Source organism: Malurus melanocephalus, unplaced genomic scaffold (genome assembly GCF_030028575.1).
Source record: "Malurus melanocephalus ecotype Western Australia unplaced genomic scaffold, MMel_1.1 scaffold_268, whole genome shotgun sequence".
Lineage (NCBI taxonomy): Eukaryota > Metazoa > Chordata > Aves > Passeriformes > Maluridae > Malurus > Malurus melanocephalus.
In genome coordinates this window covers 181,813-201,871 of record NW_026623500.1, presented here as the reverse complement: position 1 = coordinate 201,871, position 20,059 = coordinate 181,813, and the positions used below count along the sequence as shown (strand labels likewise).

Sequence of the window (20,059 nt, the reverse complement as noted above, 5' to 3'; positions counted from 1 at the left end):
GAGGACTCAGGCGCTGTGAATCGAAGGGGTCAGCTTCTGGGGCTGACTGTTTCTGTGCGTTTATGAGTAATGAGCCTGAAGGCAGTGGCAAGGCGAGGTCTGGCAGCTGAAGGAGATGGGCCACTCGAGAGGACTGGGTTTAATTATGATTCCGTGGCAGATGAAGCTCATCCCTGAGTTTGGTGCCCAGAAATGCGGTGAGCAGCCAGACAGCTCATGACAACCGGCAAAGGGGGGTTGTGGTTTTCCCCAGTGCTGCTTCTGTTCCTGACACTCCTCTGTCCCTGGCAGGCTGTCAGCRCTGAGTCCCGCTAACCCCACTGGGAATGCGCTGGTCAGAGCGGTCTGGGCGCTGTTCTGCTCTGTGGCCAAACAGAAGCGCTTTGTGGGAGGGCTTGGAGGCTGCAGAGCTGCTGGTCTGGGAAGAGGAGCAAGGAAAAGCTGTGTAGGGTGTAGAGTGAGAGAGTTGCTTTTCACAGGAGCAGCAAACCATGAGCCTGGCGCAGTTGCTGATGTCTGTGTGCTGTCGATCTGACACAATTCTCCCTCCCTCCCCTGTTCTAGCACGTGTACTTGTACAGGCACACGCTAATTCAGGTTAAATAGAAGTTGATCCTTTTCAAAGATGCTTTTTGGATCCTTCCAGTCCTGAAGCATGTCCCAGGAAAGTGACACTCCACAGATAAAGCAACCCTTGCAGTGCGAAAAAGTAATCAACACTTACTACTATGAATATGTGCTATAAAATGAAAAATGCTGCATTCCTGAAGAAATCTATGAATCAGTGCAGCTTGACTGTAACTGTGGCACTTCCACTGCTGAGGCTATGCTGCAGCTTTGGAAGCAGATACTTAAAATTCATTGGTTTGTGGTGATTTTTTTCCTCTTGACAAGGATAAAATAAAATCTTTCTCCATGCCCATAGGAACATACCCTTGTGTACTGTGTGGTTTTTTTTTGTTGGAGGAATTCAGGTATTTACTGGTGTTTGATAATTCCTTTCTAAAGGCTTAGCTTAGATTATTTGCTTAAAATCTTACCTTGCTTAACAATTTCAGATATTTTTCAGTTTTAGAGGAGCTAGGTGTGTGCTAGGAAATTGGATGTATACCAATGACCTTGAGACATTTGTTTTTAGGTTTGGTGGAATGGCCTTGGCCCAAGGGAGGTGGAATTTGCCCCTGCTGATGGGGGCAGTCCCGTTGCTTTAGTACATGAAGACTTGTTTCCCTGTCGAATGAGCTGAATCTGCTGACCGAGGAGTGCCCTGAGTAGTCCTGCCACCACCTCTGATGCTCCTGTGCAAATAGCAAGTGGCAGAGCTGTCAGGGTTGGTACAGGCTGGCATGTGCTGTATCTCATGGGCTTACAGAGAATGTGCTGCATGTCCAGAGCCTGGGTCTGAACAAAGCACWGGGTGCTGTGAACACACCTTTTCTCCCAAAGCTGGTGGCCTTGCTGGCCAATTTCTTTATTGCTCTGAGCTTCATGCCATGGCTTCAGCTTTTGTTTGCCACCATACTTGATTAAGTCAAAGCTGGCATCTCTGGCTTTTTTCTTTGRAGTTATCTGGCTTGTAAAGCTGGGATGAAATGCAGCCTGTTTGTTGGGATTCACCTCCCTCACCTTTTAATGTGGAGCAGTTGGGATGGTGGTACTGAGGCTGGTGTCTCTGTTGTCAGACAAGCCAGGAGCTTGAATGAGGTATATACCTACTACTATATATATTTGGGGAAAATGGAAATACAGAGGTAGCAAAAAGACAGTCTGTGATTTTAGCCACCTTCACCAGGGTATACTGAAGGAGGAAGATTGTTCCTTTGGAAGGAGATTCCTGTGTTCTTGGTCATAAACTAAAGCAAAATAGTAGCTAAATATTAATAATGAGATTGTGTAAGGTGTGTCTTTGACACATACCTGGAGCATGAWGTGTGAGCAGCAGTGATGAAGTGATATATGTGCTTAGTCTCTGCTTAGTGGGAAGAAATGCTGTATGTTTTGAGCTGAGGAATAACTAAAAAGCCAAATCTTCAGCTGGCTTGTGCCATTTCTGAGCTGGCAGAAGGCCTTTTAAAGGGACTTTAAACTACCCAAGATAGGTAGAGAAGGTGAATGTGAGAGAGCAACTTCCATGTTAGCACAAATTTGATCTGTTGGCAAAATATATTCATAGTGGATCATTAAAAATAAACGATGTTTGTAAGAGTAAATCAATCAAACTCACTTGGTGATGCAAATCTCACTTTCACTGTCCTCAGATGCGTGAGCAGCCTTCAATAGTTGTTGATTTGTATCGACTCCCTCGCAATGTGTGAAGTACTGAGCTATGTTTAGTGCTTTGTGCAGTTCTGCCTATAAAACAGTTCGGTATATTTTTTTTTGTGGCTTAACTACATGGTAAATCAAGGCTTTGTTACTTGGGATGAAAAAGATACTAAACCTATTAATTTTATACTCTTACCTTCTAACTCTACATATCTGAAAGCTTTACTCTCGCAAGGTTGTTCTAGGCATCTGTTCTTGTTCTGACAATTCTGTTAATTTTACACAGTATGGCTTTTCAGGATCTGAGARCACATTTCCTCAACACTTACAGCAACAGCAGTAGATAGTAAAGCTCATAATGTGAATTCCAAGTGCTTCTGTCCTCCAGCAGTGCTGCTTCCATGAGCTGAGGTTTATGCAGCCTGGGCTTTCTCCTCTTTGGACCAGAAGTGAGTTGCCACACTTTCATTTCTAAAGGCTGGCACACGCCAGTGTTGCAGAACTACATTCACTGTGCACACCTGGAACATGCTGGTAAGAAATACAGAAACATGCCTTTCTTCTGAAAGAATTCAGGTTTGTAATCACTGTACATGAAGTGTAAATGCAGTGTCTGATGAAGCCCAGTTGTGGAGTGAATCCCAAATCTGTTCCCTATCCCGATGATCAGCCCAGTGCTCATTGCACTGCACGTRTTCCTGAATACTGAGGTATGGCAGTTGTTCCATGCTTACCTGCTTGCTGAGATCTCAAATATTTATCTTTTTCTGACAGTAGCTATTGGTTCCCTGCTCTAGAGCTGTATCGTGGGGGGAGTTTGTCCTATACACCTCCTTATCTCGAGGCATCTTGCCAATATAAACTGCTGCCACCCACACTAGGCAGCCTTTCAGGGAAGTAGGAATGTAGGCTGTAGGAGCAGAGACRAGCCTTCCAGTTCATAATCTCCCAAATATGTCAAGGAACTAGTCTGACTACTCTGGATGCTCCGTAGGCAATTTACCCCATACTCTGAAGGGATCAGCCCCCTTTATCAGGAACAGGTGAGCTTCCAGGTGGAGAGAAAGCTGATTTGTTTCTAGTTAATCTGCTCAGGCCATGCAGGTGGCAAGGCTGTTTCTCATCCTAAAGGAACTGAAAGCAAACTCAGAAACCAATTTCAGCTATTTAAAATTAAAGATGTTTAATTAGTTGCATGGTTAAATTCCAACTCTTGCATGYTTTTAATTCAGTAGTGTTGTACTGTTCTCATCAAGTTGTACCTTACTCTTTTATATCTTTTCTACTTAATTGGTTCAGGAAAGCAGGCTGTAGRGGCTGGCAGGCGAGTTAATGTTGTGAGAAGCCTCATCTCCTATTTCCTGACTTTTTAACCTTGAACTATCCCAGGAATTTTTGCATTTGAGTGATTAAGAAGGTATGACTGACCTCCTGCTTGCAGAACCGGTTTGTTAATCACTGGGAATGATCTAAAATCTGCAAGTGGGTTTTGATAGCCTTCTCCTTGMAAATAACTCCGTTTGTTCTTTGCTTCCAGAGGTAAATGGTCTGTACTGAAAAGAAATACACAGGCAAACAGACTGTCAGTGTGTGCAAAGCAGAGCTTGTAAACATGCAGGCCTTTTCAGGAGTGGATAGAAAAAGAAGCAGCTCACTGTGCTGTTGTTCTGGGCATACTTTTTGTGCCTGGTTGGGTAATAAATYATGTATTATATAGCTTAATGCTTCTGTGAATCTATTCAGTTAATAGCAATGTCTTGCTATTAAAGGTGTAAATACATTTGTGTTCAGAATGCCAGAAAYACAGACTTCAGGTGCCTTTGGTGTCTCCTGATCTCTTCTTTGGAGAATCTACGTGAACAGTATGTGACCAGTTTCTGYACAAAAGAAGTACAGAGCTGTTACCTGCTCAGGTGAAAGCAGTAGAGGGTCTAATTGGCAAATTAATCACAAGCTAAGATCACCTTAACGAGGTACAGAGGCCACCCTCAGGGCCTGGCCAAAGAACATCACTGAGTTTTTGAGTGGCATTAAAAATGTTTAAAATTATGATATCTTGGAAGATAAGCTCTGAGGATAGATGTTGGACTTGCTTATCCTAGATGCATGAAGTATCAGGGCCAGGAGGAAACACAGGATGAAAGAGAGCTTCAGGAGGCTGAGAAGATGCTCAGTAACCACAGCAAGAAAGGCAACCACTTCTGAAAAGCCAACAGCTCTGCAGTTTGAGTTGCTTGAGGAAATGTGTTGTTTATTTTAAGGCATTTCTCTTGGTAATATTTATATTGTAGTTTAAGCAAATTTGTTTGGTTTACACTAACAGCATCAAATACACTTGTTTATCTCAGACTTGACCCTGTTTTTACTGTAAGATTGTAATTTTGTTCCCAGTTATCGTTTATCACAGCACGACCAGAACCACATACTGGCAGTCATTGAAATGACCTGTGTTTGAGGTAACTAAAAGTTTAGGGTGACTGGGCCTTTGTGTGGGTGTTGGAATAATGTCTGCCTTCCAAAATTTTGAAATGTACTTGATCTCTCATTAGACCCTGGGAGTGTAGGTAAGAAGCTTCTCAAATCTGTCATCACTTCTTGAAGTCTCCTTGTTATGTGGGAAACACATTCCTGGTGATGGCTCACCTCTGCTGACGGTGGTCCTGAGTTGGTCCTTTCTGCTCCTCTGRGTGTGGAGTCTCCCTGTCCAACTCCCCTGCAGCTGGTGAGGTTTTGGTGTCACTGAGGTGTCACCTGRCCTGGAGCTGCCAGCTGTGTCACTGCTGAGGATCCTGGCTGGTAGGGATGAGCTGTTCCCATCACCTTTTCCMTAAACTGCTGTCAGAATGGGAATCCAAGGGAGCATTTCATCACGTACAGGTATGTTTAGATAGGGTGAGAAAAGCTTTGCCAGCAAGATCATCAAACAGAGCCTCCTCAGTGGCACACCTAGAGCCTCCAAAGGCAACCCTCCCTGCAGGGAGAGAGGATGCTCCCAGGGAAAATAGTTACTATAGTGACGAGTAGCCCTGGTGTATTTGAGGGCTGGATCACTGAGTTGAGTAATAAATGTGTAGGAGTCTATTTTTAAAAGCTTTTGTGAGGAGGAGATTGCAGGCAAATTTTCYAGGACTACAGCAAAGTGATAGGTTTTTCTGTGCTGAAGTTTAAAAATAATCATCGTCTGTCTTGAGAATGGGATGACCTCATTAGAAACAAAGGAGCTTGTATGTCATCCTGTGGAGCCTCCTGGCAGTGATCTTTGCAGCAGCCTTGAGCTCCAGCAGCAGCTCTGCCCATTAACAGGTTCCTCAAAAYCCCTTGTCACAGCTACCCCAGGGTCACAGCTGGAATCGAGGTGCCTTCAGCTCGTTCCCTGTCCTGGTCTGTGCTGCACATCCCAGCATGTAATGAGTGCTGAGTTTTAATCAAACAAGAAATGAAGAAATGCTGTGTTAAAAAATATATATATGTAAGCCATTGAAAATAAAACCTGACTCCAAGCTTCTCCTGCAAAATGCTGGGTTGAAAAACTATTTGCTCTTTGGTTTTGTAAGAGATGAGGTGTGAGTGGAAGTATCTGCCACAAATCATAACTGTGTCACCTGGCTTCCCTTCTTGCCCTGGAGGCCTGTCTGCCTCACACACTTGCTGTGTCCCTGTGAGTACAGGAGGGGAGGGGAGAGCTGGACAGGGCTGGTGGGGGTTTGGTAGGGTTGGTGGCTCCTGCTGCAGATGTCAGAGGAGCTGCCAGGAAGGTATTGAGTGATGCAGGTGCTGCCTGTGCTCCTTGTGCAGGGAGCTGCTGCTGTGGGTGCAGCACGCGGCAGGAATCCCCTGCTCTGTCCTCTGGCCACAGAGATTTCAGAGGGGACATGTGTTCTGTCCTGAACTGATTAAAGTAAGGCTYTCCTGTTTGAATGGCTTTACTCTGTTACAGGGTCTGGGGAGCCYTGCAAACACAGGGATTAAGTGGGTTTATCACGGTGTAGCAGCTTGGCACCGCGCTGTTGGTTCATAAATCTCCAGTGTCAGTGACCCACGCACSGTGTTTGCTGATGGCACATCTGCCCACGTGCACTGACCTCACCAGCAGTGCTCGTGGGTTTGAGTTACTGCTGTGCCAAAATCCAGTAATTACTAAAAGAACATTTCTTGGTTTAGGAAGCTGAGAATTGATTTCTGTTACCACTGTAGCATTAACTCCAGATTTGTAAGTGGCACAGGTCACCCATCTCCAGCTCCCGCCAGGAGCCTTGGTACAGCCATGTTTAACAAACCTTCTGTCAATCAAAAACTGGTTATACAAGGATTATTTGCCTTTAGTTTCCTGTGTAATGAGGTTTTTGATTGACAACAGTGGAGTTAAAGAATATAGAAAGGCTTTCTGAATCTAAGATGAGTGAGCTTCCATTTAGTACTGTTTGCACATGATAACATTGGCTTTCAGTTTTATCTGAGATAGAAACTGAAGGTGATCAAAAATAAGAAATATAGAAACCCTTCTCATTTTAAAGTGATGGGACTTAGAAAATAGAGGTAGGAAACTAACTTTCTATTTCCCGCTGTGGGAGTGGGATTTGGACATCATTTGCTGTACAAATAGTTGAGCTATTATGGGCAAACATTTTGCGAAGATGGAAGTGTCTCAGAATGTTCACCATGGCTGGTGGGTGAGCAGTGGCTTTACCCTCAGCCTCTGCCTGAAGACTGTCAGAAGCTTCTCAGCTTAGGAAGTTGGGTGATTCTGTTTTCTCTTGCCTCTATTACCAGAATTAGTTCCTGAAACAGTGTCCTCACCTACTGCATGTGGTGATTCTGTGGGTCCCTGTTTTCCAGATGTCCTAATGAGCCATTGCACTTGTTCAAGTAAATTTGAATTTCTTGAATGAAATTAAGTTTAAAAAAACCAAACCGAAGCTAATAAAACATGGTGTAAATGGATAAATGTAGGTTGTTATGCCTTTTTCAAAATACCAAATACTCCTAATAATGACCTCAATTAAAACATACCTATGGCRGAATGGCAGTCACAGGTATGATTAMTGTGAGATATGGGTGAGTTCTTYTGAGGTGGACATGTGGGTTGCTTTTGGGTGAGCTGGAAGGCCAGATTAGGCTRTGATTTACTAGTTTTTCTAGCTCAGGYGAGTTTCTCTTGTGGGGCTCTCACACCAAGCCCAGCCTGCAGTTCAGAAGCAAATGAAGCACTTGAGGAGCAGTTCAGGTCTARCTGATGTCTGATGGGTGTCAGAGCAAAGGCAGCATGGCTGGAAGATGCAAACAGACTCTTGTCTCAAAGTGTCATCTCTTTTAACCAGGCCAGTTTGGGTTCAATAAAAAGTGCTAGATGTAAAGACCTGAAGTTTAGCTCCTTGGCTCCCTATTTGTGACTGAAGATGAAAAGTCACAGTCAGGATTTTCTGAGCTTTTGGGTGCATTGCCTTCATGTGAAGACTGGGTGAATGAATCTGGAAGTTTCCCTAAGAAAGGAGGGTCAGGAATGCACAGATAAGGAATGCACAGACTGTTTTGCAGGTTCCCTGCCTTAGTTATGAGCACTGAGGTGAAAAGGGTCCATTTTTGTGCTGCTTTGAGCCCAGCTACAGGGAAGGACCTGTTGTGTGCTAATGGGGTTTGGCTGWGTTGATGAGATTTTTTCCAAGGCCGCTAGGAAGCTTTGTGGATTGAAAAGGAGATGTTTCAAAGGAATAGTCCTGCAGATGTGTCCTGGCTTTAACTTCCCCCATGCAGAGGAGCAGTCCTGTTTGATGCAGCAGTAATGCACTAACTAAATCATGTCCTGCTGCGAGAAAGAAGCTTCTCTTTCGCTCTTTAATCCGTCATGCTTCATTGTGAGTGTGCTCAGGGAGACACTGCATTTTTGGACCCCYTCTGGAAAATTGGTTTATTTTAGTCTTCATAACAACCCCTAAAATCATATCTTAAAACAAGGAAATAATCTTTTTTCTTTTTATGCTGTTCTCAAAGTCTTGCTACACAAGATATTACGTGTCTTTCATCTAATTGTACCACTGCTACTTTGATTTGTGCCAGTTTTTCCCACAACAGCTAGGGAGAGGAGCTTAGAAAATGAAGTAATATGGTTATGAAGCTGCAGTTACTTTGGGAGATAGCTATTTTGTCTATAACAAATGGAATTACGCTCTTAGTTATAAAGCTAATTATTCTTCTGTTTGCTCGCTGAATGACAGATTTCTCCYCTGTACAAATGGGATAGCTGGAAGCTTGTGGGCAGCCAGGGAGGAGGGCACTTTTCTGTGCTTAGCAATGGGTGCTCCTTGGGAGATATGCTGAAAATATGAGTCTCAAAAGTGAAATAATTGTCTGTTTCTGAGCCCTGGTAACTGGCAAGTCTCCAGTTGGCTTGTGTCTTTGCCATAGCAGACTGATCCTGCCTTGCTTTTTTTTTTTCCTTCTTTCCAAAACTCTAACTGAAAGAACTGGCTGGATGTAGTTCATGCATTGCATTTCATATGGAAAATAGGAATAAGCATCCTTCAGTTGCTTGGTCCTGGCTTCCTATTGAGTCTGACAGTTTCTGAGCACTTTTATAGGGAATTCAGCTGCTTCTAAAAAAATAGAACTGGACAAAAGCTGAACAGAAGCTTTATAAATTTGGTGTTAAACTTTGGAGCGCCAAAGTTGGCACCACAGTGGCATTCCCTGATGAAAGAATTCCCAAGACCTAGCACTGATATTGCAGCTCCAACACTGGGTTTTGTTTTTTTACCAAAARAAGTTTAGTATTAATGTTAGGTGTGATTCTTGAGCAGAGTTCTGCAGAAAACTCCACTCAGTGTGTAATACAAACTAAGATACTGAGGTGTGTTTTGYTGCTGCAGCACACCCTCACCCTTAAGCGAGGTTTAAGTGCTTTAAGTGTGGGTTTAGTCAATGCTGCATGAGGGATTTGTGCTTGGATCACTCACTAGAGGTGCTGAGCACCATAGCTGGGACATGGGGGGTGTCTGGCTCTGGTCTGATCAGCCTGCAGGGCTGAAGGGGAGCTGGTGTGCTCTGCCAGGGACTGCAAACCCAGGRGAAAGGCAGCTCTTCTTACAGAGCTCTCTGCAGAGGTGGCAGAGCAGCAATCATACCTCCAGCTCACAGCTATTATTAGAGTGTCACCAACCCAGTGATGCTCTGGAAAAGCCCCCTTGGAYTTCCTGTGGCCTGAGGGTGGTTGTGGGCACCAGATACAAAGACGTGAAGCTATTAGAGAGCATCCAAAGGAGGTCACAAGGATGGTGAAGGGTCTGGAAGTGGAAGCTGCATGGGGAATGGCTGAGGGTGCTTCTTTGCTGAGCCTGGGGAAGAACAGGCTGAGGTCAGACCTTGCTGTGGTCTGCAGTGTCCTGATGAGGGGAAGCAGAGGGGCAGCACCCCTCACTGCCAAGGCAGGGACAGGACTTCAGGGAACGGCGTGAAGCTGAGCCAGGGAGAGTTAGGTGGGATATAGGGAAGAATGGTTTTCAGCCAGAGGATGGTGGAGTGCTGAACAGGTTCCTCCAGAGAATGGGCCCAGCCTCAAGGCTGCCAGAGCTCCAGGACAGTGCTCCCAGGGATGCACAGGGTGGGATTGTTGGGGTGTCTGTGCAGGGACAGGAGCTTGATCACTGATCCCTGGGGGGGTCTTCCAACCCAGGATGTTCCGTGGTTCTGTAATCCCTGCATGACTGTGCCCCTCTCAGGGGTGGCAGCAGCTCCTCCTGGTTCAGCATTTAGCACTGTGCCATCGCTCCTCCCTGCCTGTCCAGCTTCCACATGAACTGCTAATGTTAAATAAAAGTAGGTGCCATTTCCAGAGAGGGTGAAAGTGTTAACCCTGGTGTTTAACTTAACATTGCCAACACGTTTGCTACAGCACTTTCATCTCTGTTATCTCCAGAGAGTGCCTTGTATCTGACCTTGCTCTGCATTTTTACCCTTGTGCATCTTTGATTTGATCAACCCAGTGCAGCACATATTAGGTACTCAGGCTGAGAAAAAAGCTTGATCCACAGGGAAGCACATGGGATAAGGGATAGCAATCACAAGCACTGAGATTCTATTTTATTTTCAGGTAATCTCTATTTTCTCTACAAACATGCTTTCAGTACACAGTCTAGATTAAGAACTGTAAAAATAAACCCTTCAGTGAAACTTTATTGAGAAAGTTTCACAGTTCTGTGCTGTGAAGCTCCGAGTTCTTTTGCACTGCAGAGCTGTAAATGAAATTGAAATTTTCTGAGAAAGTAGTGATTGAAACACTGTTTCATATGGCAAAGGCTGTGTATTGAAAGGAAAATGCAGCAGCAGGTAAATAGAGGTGTTAGTGGCTTACATGGTTTTTACAAAACTGTTCCCACCCCATTCTTACTGCATACCAGACTTATGGGTCATATTTAGGGGGAATTACATTAGTYGTTAAATGTTGATTTTATGTCTGAACTTCCTCTGTTTGGAGGCTTTTTTTCTAAAATTCCACTTAACAAAGAGCGACTGTAAGGTGTTAATATGGGAGTAGCAGCTGTGTGCTCAGTGCCTCCAGATGACATCTGCTCAGAACTTAGCAAAGCTCTTTGTCTGTCAGCCCTCCTCCATTACCTTTGGATGTGGAAGACTTGCTGGAGACCTGTTCAGTCTCTTCCATGGGGTTGGGGACCTGCTGTGTGTCCCCTCTGCCTCCCTGTGACATGTGTGGTGGTGGGGTACAGCTCTGTGGGTGCTCGCTCCCCCTTTGCCCTCCGTTGTGCCTGCCTGCAGGGCCAGGGCTGCTGGGCTGGGTGTCCTGGGCTTCCTGCCACCAGGGCTGCTCGGGGAGGTCAGACTCAGCCCCAACACAAAGTCATGGCCCTCCTTCCACACCCACCATGCAGAGCACTGGGGCTGTGTGAAGGATTGATAGACCTCTGGCACATTGTGCTTTTGGCAGCTGGGGATGTGAGGCACCTGCAAGATTAATTCCTCCTGCCTTGTGCCTCCCTGCAGCGCTGTTTGGTTTGCAGTTTTRTTGGTGCAAGCTGAACCTCATTAGCTCCGAGTCAAAGGGAGGAAAGGGACATGGTTTTGGTGATTAAAATCCGTGGGGTCACTCAAGGAGTGGGTACTCTAAGCTTTGTGTTTAGCCACACAAGCCTTCAGAGTGTTGCTGGACGTGGTCTGTAATAGAAAAACTCATCAGAGCAGTGCTGTGGAAATACTTCCTTGTTCGGCCAGAGTGGGTTACACGTTTTGGTGATACTGAGAAGCTAATCTCGTTTGTCGTTAATGAAACAGAGCATATTGCAATGCAAATGAGAGGAGTTGCATGACAAGTGGTCCCACAGTCCTCAGCACTTGCTATTGATTGTGCAGCCTCACTTATTCATGCTATGCAAATTGCGTTTCTCATCTTGCTCCTTCTTGTCTACATATTTTGGTACAGCATTTGCCTGCAAACAGTCTTGTTCTTTCCCTTGAGAGACAGGGATTGTTTCTGGCGAAGTTCTTAATGTTCCTTTGTCGAGCGGGTACTGGCTGAGCCGGGCAAGGCTCCGGAGCTCTGTCAGAATGAATTCATCTTGTTCAAACTTCAGATGGAGAAACAGAAGAGTTGGTGGTGTATTATTTGATAGGAACAAAAGCTTTAAAATGTTTTTKAACTCTCTTTGGTTTTGATGCCGAAGCCCTTGTGGCATTTGTTTTCTGGTCAGTTTTTTGGAACAGATGTGTGGGAGTGCTCTTTTACTCATGCTGAATATTATTTTGCATTTCAGGTACACTAAACCCCTGACCTTTGCTGACTGCATCAGTGACGAGCTGCCCTTAGGATGGGAAGAAGCTTATGACCCTCAGGTCGGAGTCTATTACATAGACCACAACACCAGTAAGTGTCTTACTGCTGAGTGATCTGTGCCTGTGTTAAAATACACTGGACACAAACTCACAGCGTTCCTAACAGCATGTTTTACAGTACATGGGATCTGCAGCTCATGAAATGAAACCTTGTCCTCCATCATACAAAGAACTTCCCTCTCCAAGCAGGAATTTGAGACCTTTTGGGTTRCAGTCGTCGAACTGGCAGTCACGTTCAAGCCAGTGCTGTGGACACACCGTGTAAGATGTGGTTCTGCTCAGGAGTCCWGCTGGGTAGCAGTGATCTGGAGTTTGTTCTTAGCCTGGAATTTGTCCCTGTGGCAAGACCATCAGAAACAGTGCAAAGGTCTTGTGTTGATTCCCGTGGCAGGGCTGAGCTGAACAAACACAAGTTCCCGCAGCTGCAGGAGCTCACACTGCCTTTGCTGAAGMCAAAACTCTCGAGTAAGACTGGGATATCCTGGTCAGGGCTCAAGCTTGTGGTGTCTTTATCCTGTGTCCTCAAACTGAGCCACTGCTTGCACCCTTTGCTAGATTCCTTCATAGACCAAAAGAGCAAACTTTGCAAACTCATTTGTATTATAAGAAAATACAGCATTTGGTATATTGTTACAGACATTACTAGAATCAGTGTAATTGTTTGTGCAAGAACAATTCCCCTGAAAAAGTAATAAACAAAATAAATCAGTGACTTTGATTCTCTTTACAGAACAGCTCCAACTGCAGCCCACAAGTTCACAGCAGAACTGTGCCCAGGCCCTTTTAGGGGAGCTTGCACCTTGTGCAAAGAGAGAAACTTTGAAAAGACAGAAGTGCCTTGAAGTTGTGGGGTTTTAAGAATCTACTTCTAGGACTTCAACAAAAAACTTAAACTTTTTTTTTTTAGAAAATTACAAGATTTTTTCAAAAATAAAAATGTGGAAGTCTGGTGCATATTTTTCCTTGGTGGATTTTTTTTTCTGCCTTGGATATCTTCATCTTCACACCCTTCCCTTTTTCTGAACTGCCATGACTTCACCTGGGCTGAGACTGCACCTTCCAGGCTTTAGCAACTTCTCTTGGGTATTAAAAATGCAGAATGAAAAAAGCCTATTCCCAAAAAGCACTAACTGACCTCTGCAATGCAAAGATGATAAGTTTCCAGATGTAAAGGTGCCACAAATACTTTTATTTAGAGCTCMTGTCACCCTAAAATCACAGAATTTACATATTTTAAATAGCTTCATCCTAAGTATTTTTCTCTGAGGCCAGGAAAATTGACTTTTCTTCTTAGAAGAAAGGATAGTGGGCAAGAAAGGGTAGGCAATCCTACAGGATCACACAAGGGAGATCTGCAGGGGAGAGGGCTGGCCAAACTCAGCTTTGGAAGTTGCTAAATTGCAGGGCACAAATTTGGATCTCCTACAGCTCTGTAAGACTGTCTTGTGTCCATTTCTCAGTCTAGGAATRGGAAAATGAGACAGCTCTAATCCACATCATGATAGAGCAGAAYATATCCATTTACCTTAAGGTAATCAAGCAGCTCATCTTTGTGGTTTGYGTTGAAATATCCTCTGGAGAGTGTCCAGAACCTTCTTCCTCTCCAAGGTCTCTTACAGATCCCCTGGCAGGAAGGAACTGCCATCCCAGGGTGGGAGGGGGATGGAGCCATGCTGGGTCTTGCTCATACTGCTCAAGTATTTGAGACTAATTGTCAGAAACAAGCCCAAGGACAGACCTGAATTAAATCTAAAGCTGGGATCCATTGAAAGAAGTGAGATGGAGAACAATTGTAACCACCTCTCCAAGGAAAAATAAATACAATTAACTTGTATTGAGTACCCAGAATACTCCTAATACAGTATTAATGCATAGCCTTGAGTGTGTCTCTCTGGGAGAACTTTGGAATGTGATTTGCACAAAGAAATGATGCTGWTGCAAGCACAGCAAAGCTGCATTCCTCCAACATGAAGCAACCAGATTTATTTATGACAAGCTCAACATTAAATTAAGAACTCACAAGACAACAAATGATGTAATAGCCTGCATTTCTATAGGTCTTTCATCTCACTTCTGAGTGTATTTTGCATTTCTCAGTAACTGGRGCCCAGTGAGAGCCTGTGGCCAACATTTTCATTGATTGGTTTTCCATGTTTGAAAACCAAAGCTCAGAACTACAATCAAGGGGTTACAGTTAGTGCTATGGTTGCTGAAAAGGTTGAAGTGAATATTTAGAATAAATCTGGAAACAAATCAATTCAATAGCTGAGTGTGTTGTCCATCATCCCTGTGAGCTGACTGCTGAGAACCTGGGTCAGATTCTGTATGGTTTGGAGCACTGGCAGTGCTTCACTACCTGACAGCAGTGTTCAGGATTGTAAGCTTTTGCAGTGTTCCTGTTCRCTGCTTATAATACAGGAATTTTCCTGCAGCAGCTTCCACCACCCTTCTTGGGATTATAGGGAGAATGGGTTGCTAGTCTGAGGAAAAACTGGAAATAGCCAGGCTGGAAGAGTTCTGTCGAGGTAGACTTATGACCCAGTATCCTGAGTCAGCCTTCAAGAGCCATGGSTACTTTGCCAACACACTTTTTCTGCTGGAAATCAGAGAGCCTGAAGTGCCAGCTGCAATTGTGTCCAGGGAATTTGCGTGTCTGGGAATATGGGGACAGCTCCCTGGGTAACTCACAGCAGGCATTCCCCTCCTTGTTCAGCTGTGGAGTGAGGACAGTTATTTCATCTGGGGTGGGTCATGGTTGCCTGGAAAATGGGATCTGGAGGCAAGAAGCATGGGTATTTCAGAGTCTTACAGATTGTGTGTCCCCCTGATCTTTCTTTTACTCCCTCTAGGACAGACCACAGTGCTGTCTGGAAGGACACCAGCACCCACAGCTAGCACAAGGAGCTGCTTTTTCCTCAAGTTATTTTGGGGCAATTTTTCAGGTCCAGRCTTAGCTTTAATATTATAGCAGTTGAAATGTTGCTTTTGCTTGCCAGATCTGTAAAGAACTCTTAGTTGAAATGCTTCTACAGATTATACTGGGTTTTTTTGATCACATTTTATGTCTTCTCCAAGTTCTGTAATTTGAAGTGCCATGTGTTCTTTTGGGTTTTGAGAAATCKTTAAAAACAACTTATTGCTGGAGTATCCTGTTAATTTTCTCCTCAGCATGATCATGGACAGCATGTGAAAAGGCTTGAGTGTCCATCCCTTGGGTAAAACTCTTCATTTCTAGTTCTGCTGCTGAGAATATTGTCTGACTGTTCCCTTGCCCACATCCTGTGCATTGCAGCRTTAGTCTCACGCCTGACTCGCTTAAGAGCTGCTCATACCTTCCACTCTGGCAGCTTTTACTAAATATTTAAAGAGGCTCTTAAGATATGCAGATTAGATTCCTACTGATAGTTTCAAGCAAGTCCTTTTTATTAATTATTCATCGTGTGGTAACTAGGCATCCTTATTCAAGCATGTTAGTTTAGACAGTTCAGAGCACTTGGTCAACTAAATATTGGAATCTGCTCCAAACAAGAACATGAAATAGAAATGAAAAATGTCTTGGGCACTTCTTCACAAAACAGAGACAAACACTGACAATAAATTTGCCTCATTAGTATTAGGACTAGCTGCATATCTGTGACCTTACGCCTTTTTYGTGATTAGAAACCTGGAAAGCAATGTATTGATTGTGTTGGGRTAACAGAGATGGAAGTGCTGTAACTGCATTCCCTCTGTTACCTTCAACTCCACCTCCCGTATTCTTCAGTGATTTACTGCTGTGCCTGCTTTCCCTAAAGGAAATGTTTCCTCCCTCTCAGAGATGCTGTTCATATAATGTCATTTAGGATGCTTTCACAAATACATTCCTTGATTTAATCAGGCATTATTTTTACTTACCTCTGGCATCTGAGTGAGAAGGTTTTCTTTCCCTTCTGCAATAAAAACCACTTGGCAGTCACAGAGGACAGGCAGAGTTGTAATTGCTTTCATGTTGTCAGGTGCAGTACAATGCAGTCATGTGGCAATGATAYTTTCTGAAAGTGAAATAGTAGAGGTATTTTATTAGCAATGTTATAAAGCAGTTGCAATAAAGATAAGTCTAACAGTCAATGTCAGTATCATAGAGCTGCGTGTGCATATTATTGGGTGGATGTTTTGAAGAGCCAGAAGCAGGGTAGCTTCAGCAGCAGAGGAGTTGGAGACGTGTGTGAGAGTTTTATTGTGAATTGTTCTATTCAGCATGGCAGAACTCGCTGGAATTCGTTGTGGATCAATAGCCACCTCGTTAGAAAAAAAGGAAAATCTCCTTATTCCACTTTTTTATTGCAGGGATGGGGCAAGAAACTGTTTTAAAATGTCATAAATGGTGGAGCTTTTCCAAGCAACAGAACAAACCTGCATTCTGTTGATCTTGCCTTTTTCTGTTTTCTCTCCAAGAAACCACTCAGATAGAAGATCCTCGGGTGCAATGGAGGCGGGAGCAGGAGCACATGCTGAAGGATTACCTGGTCCTGGCCCAGGAGGCCATTGCTGCCCAGAAGGAGATCTATCAAGTGAAGCAGCAGAGGCTTGAGCTGGCCCAGCAGGAGTATCGGCAGCTGCACGATGTGTGGGAGCACAAACTGGGCTCTCAGACCAGCTGTGAGTAGTCAGTGAGCTCTTGGCCAGTCCTGGAGCCAGCAGGGCAGTGGCAGGCACGGAGCTGGTCCTTGGACAGAGCACTGGAATGTTCTGCCATGTCACTCTCTATATTTGGTCAGTTTGTCCCAAAAGCAGGATCTGCCTAGCCCCTTTTTGGTAAAGGCTGATTGTTATGAAACACTCTGGTGTGTGGCTCAGTCACTGGAGTCAATGTGCAGATTTGCTACATGACCTTCAAGAAATGTTAAAAAATGTGGTGGTTGGCTCAGTCTGAAACAATTATATGATATTATCCTTCATCCCCATGTTCAAAGTATGGAAACAAGGCAAGAAGGTCCATCTTGGATGGAATTCCCAAGCCTTTTTGTAGTTTTATATCCCAGGTAGCTGAGTGATGGTCTGGTGGAGCTGAGGGTCTGCGTTTTATGTCAAGTTGACAGTCACCATTGCTGGATTGTCCCTCTGTGTGTGAAAAATAGTGTCCTGTGCTCCATATTCTTTGCCACACAGAAAGCACTAATACCAGTGTTGTTTCAAGAGTGGATACAGCAATTTTTATAGAATGCCATATTTCCTTTTTACTGGTACTAGTTAGGAGCTGGAAAATGTCCAGAACAGGATTTATTTCCTGCATGGATTCCAGAATTATTTTTATAATCCTCAGTATTGCAGATTTTCTGTGTTCTTGCCAGCCACATCAGTGGCCTGACCCCCCCTGCTTTACTCTTGTGAGTTATGTCTGATGGTGGAGAATTCCACTGGCTAATCCTGTGCCTGATGGTAACAATTTTTAAGTAGTTTTCTGTCCACTGAAGGATTCTTGTTTGACAAGACTCCGATCCCTCATCTCTAAAAAACTGGGTCTGGTGTTTTCTTAATGCTCTCTACACAAGTACTGGTATTCTGGAGCAAAAGACTGAGTACATTGGTGTGATGTGATCTGTCTTGAAAAACACAAGCAAACAGAAATAACTAGAAATGCCTTTGCTTGTTTTATAGGGCATAAACTGATGGCTGCAAGGATCAAAATATCTCCCTTGCCTACAGCTACCTCTCACAACATTGCACATTGGGGAGCTTCTGTACCTTCTGAGGCAGAAGGGTTTTTTTAACCGCTGCTGAGAAGGGAGTTGTGCTCTTAATGGGCCATGGATTTAATCTGGTGTGACACATTGTATGGCTGGTCATGTCCTCAAGGCTGTGAAAAGGCTCGCGTCGCATTTTTCAGTTTCTTCTCATTCTTTGCGTTTCTTTGTTTCTAAACATTCAGTGGATTGTTTGCTCAATGAGGAAGTCTGGAAAAAAATAATTAAGTAAACCTCCATGCAATGCCTGTCCCTTCAGTTCTTTTAAATGCCTTTGGAAATGCAGCAAGCCACACTGTTGAATGGAGTGAACATGTTTGGGAGTTTGAGTTAAGTGTGTTAACCTGGAACAAATCCAAACTTTGGAGACATGCAGGATATGYTCTGGCCCCTCCAGTCTATACTTTTTGTGGAGTACTTGACTGCACTGTTGCCTTTCCCAGTCTTTGAGCAGTGAGATCTGGAAATTGGGTAACAGGCCTACAGCAGCCCTGTGTGGAGATGTGGGTGTGCAGGAGCAATGGGAGATCTCAGTCTCTGGTGGGGCTGGTGGAAGTGTAGGCAGGAAGGCAGAGCTGCTAAACTGGCTGCTGTGTTTGTTCCAGTGCTCTCTGGCTCCTCATCAAGTTCCAAGTATGACCCCGAGATCCTCAAAGCGGAGATTGCTACTACAAAATCCAGGGTGAGTAGTACAAATGGACCTTTGCTTGCCACGAGCAACGTTCAGRTATTTCCAGACCTCATGGCAAATACTGAAAAGAGATGCCAAAGCGGTTGGAAGAGCTAATGTTACCATTTTTAATCTGGGATGTCATTCATCAGAATTCTCAAACCTTGCAGTCGTAGGAATTGGAAACAGGTTTGTTTTTCCCCTTAGACTGTAGAGTGCCTTGGCAGCTGGCAGTGCCCAGAGCCCTGTGGGGTGTGGAGCTGCGTGCTGGCTCCTCTGAGTGCCGGAGAGCTGCGGGTGCTCCCTGGGGACTGGCAGCTGCTGTGTGCTGGGCTCCGTGCGGGCTGGCAGCATGGGAGGGTGTGCTCTCATGCAGGGCTCCCTTTGGGAGGAAGAAAGGACTCAAGTAAAGTAGGTCAGTCTGGCCTCTGTGGAGGAATATAAAACAGCAGGCTGTAGGGTCAGTGGATTTACAGTATGTGTTATCATCCTGCTGTGGGGCCTTTTAGTTTGGGATCCTGGAGGGTGGCTTCAGCTGCTGCACTGTAACTCCAGTCCTGATGCTTGGCAGTTCTTTTAATGACTGGGAAGGTTTTAAACATTTCTGAGTAAAGCTGACATATGTTTCATTGCTGTCTTTTTAAAATTTTTCTCAATTTCTCCACTTGTGTGGCTGGGACTTCCCTTGAGCCCCTTGTTAAGTGGTGTAATAGCAGCTACTGGATGAAGCCCTAGGCAGTGATAAAGTCCTGATGAGGAGACAGTCAGGGCTGTTTGCTGCTCTCGAAATGAGCTGATTGCCTGCAAAATTTGTTTAGAGTGCTGTCTACAYTGAACAAGTTTTGGGTTGAATGGGTAGTACTGTACTTAAATACTCATATAAGATACCATTCTAAAAATGTGACACCTTGCTGCAGGTTAATAAACTCAAGAGAGAAGTAGCTCACATGAAGCAAGAGCTCCAGTACAAAGAGCATGGATTTCAAACACTGAAGAAGTAAGTGTGTTCTCAAGATTTTTTTTCAGAGCATCTYTGGCTTGCAGTGCATCCCCCACTACATTTATAAATAGCTGCCTAAATAACATAAGCTGAAACATGCTGCTGATGGTATCTTTAGGCTGAAAGCAGTACACAGGGGGTGGTTCTCTCAAATCAGTGCTTCTGTGTGATTGACCACGTTAGAACCGACTTCATGGAAAGAGGGTTGTGAACCAGGATCTTGTCAGTTAACTGATACTCTGTTTTCCTCAGTATTGCTCAATATGCATGACAGTACAGCCCACTGTCTTAATTATAAGAGCCACTGATTTAGGGCACTGAGGAAAAACTGGAGGCGGAGTGGAAGGGGAGGAAAAGTTTCAGGTATTTACCTTTGTGTGACTAGACATCTGGCATCTTTTAGATAAATATTTATTGTAAATGTCAACCGTGGTAGAATTCCTCTGAGGAAAGGGAAGGATGAGGTGGCTTGTAATTAGGTTGTGCAAGYAAATACATCTSTGCACGTGAGTCTGTGCCTGGTTTYTGAAATCATGACTGAAAATAAGGTAATTTTCATAGCTG

At 44.4% G+C, this 20,059-nt stretch overlaps 1 protein-coding gene across 2 annotated transcripts in view; it reads left to right on the top strand.

Moving 5' to 3' along the window:
• The window catches only part of WWC1 (WW and C2 domain containing 1), a 63,666-nt gene that overhangs the window by 17,959 nt on the left and 25,648 nt on the right, over positions 1 to 20,059 (top strand). For both annotated transcript variants that reach the window (XM_057376018.1, XM_057376021.1), the window contains exons 2-5: positions 12,024 to 12,133; positions 16,537 to 16,740; positions 18,431 to 18,507; positions 19,413 to 19,492. In XM_057376018.1, the coding sequence (XP_057232001.1) occupies positions 12,024 to 12,133; positions 16,537 to 16,740; positions 18,431 to 18,507; positions 19,413 to 19,492 (471 nt within the window). The remainder of the gene's footprint in view (positions 1 to 12,023; positions 12,134 to 16,536; positions 16,741 to 18,430; positions 18,508 to 19,412; positions 19,493 to 20,059) is intronic.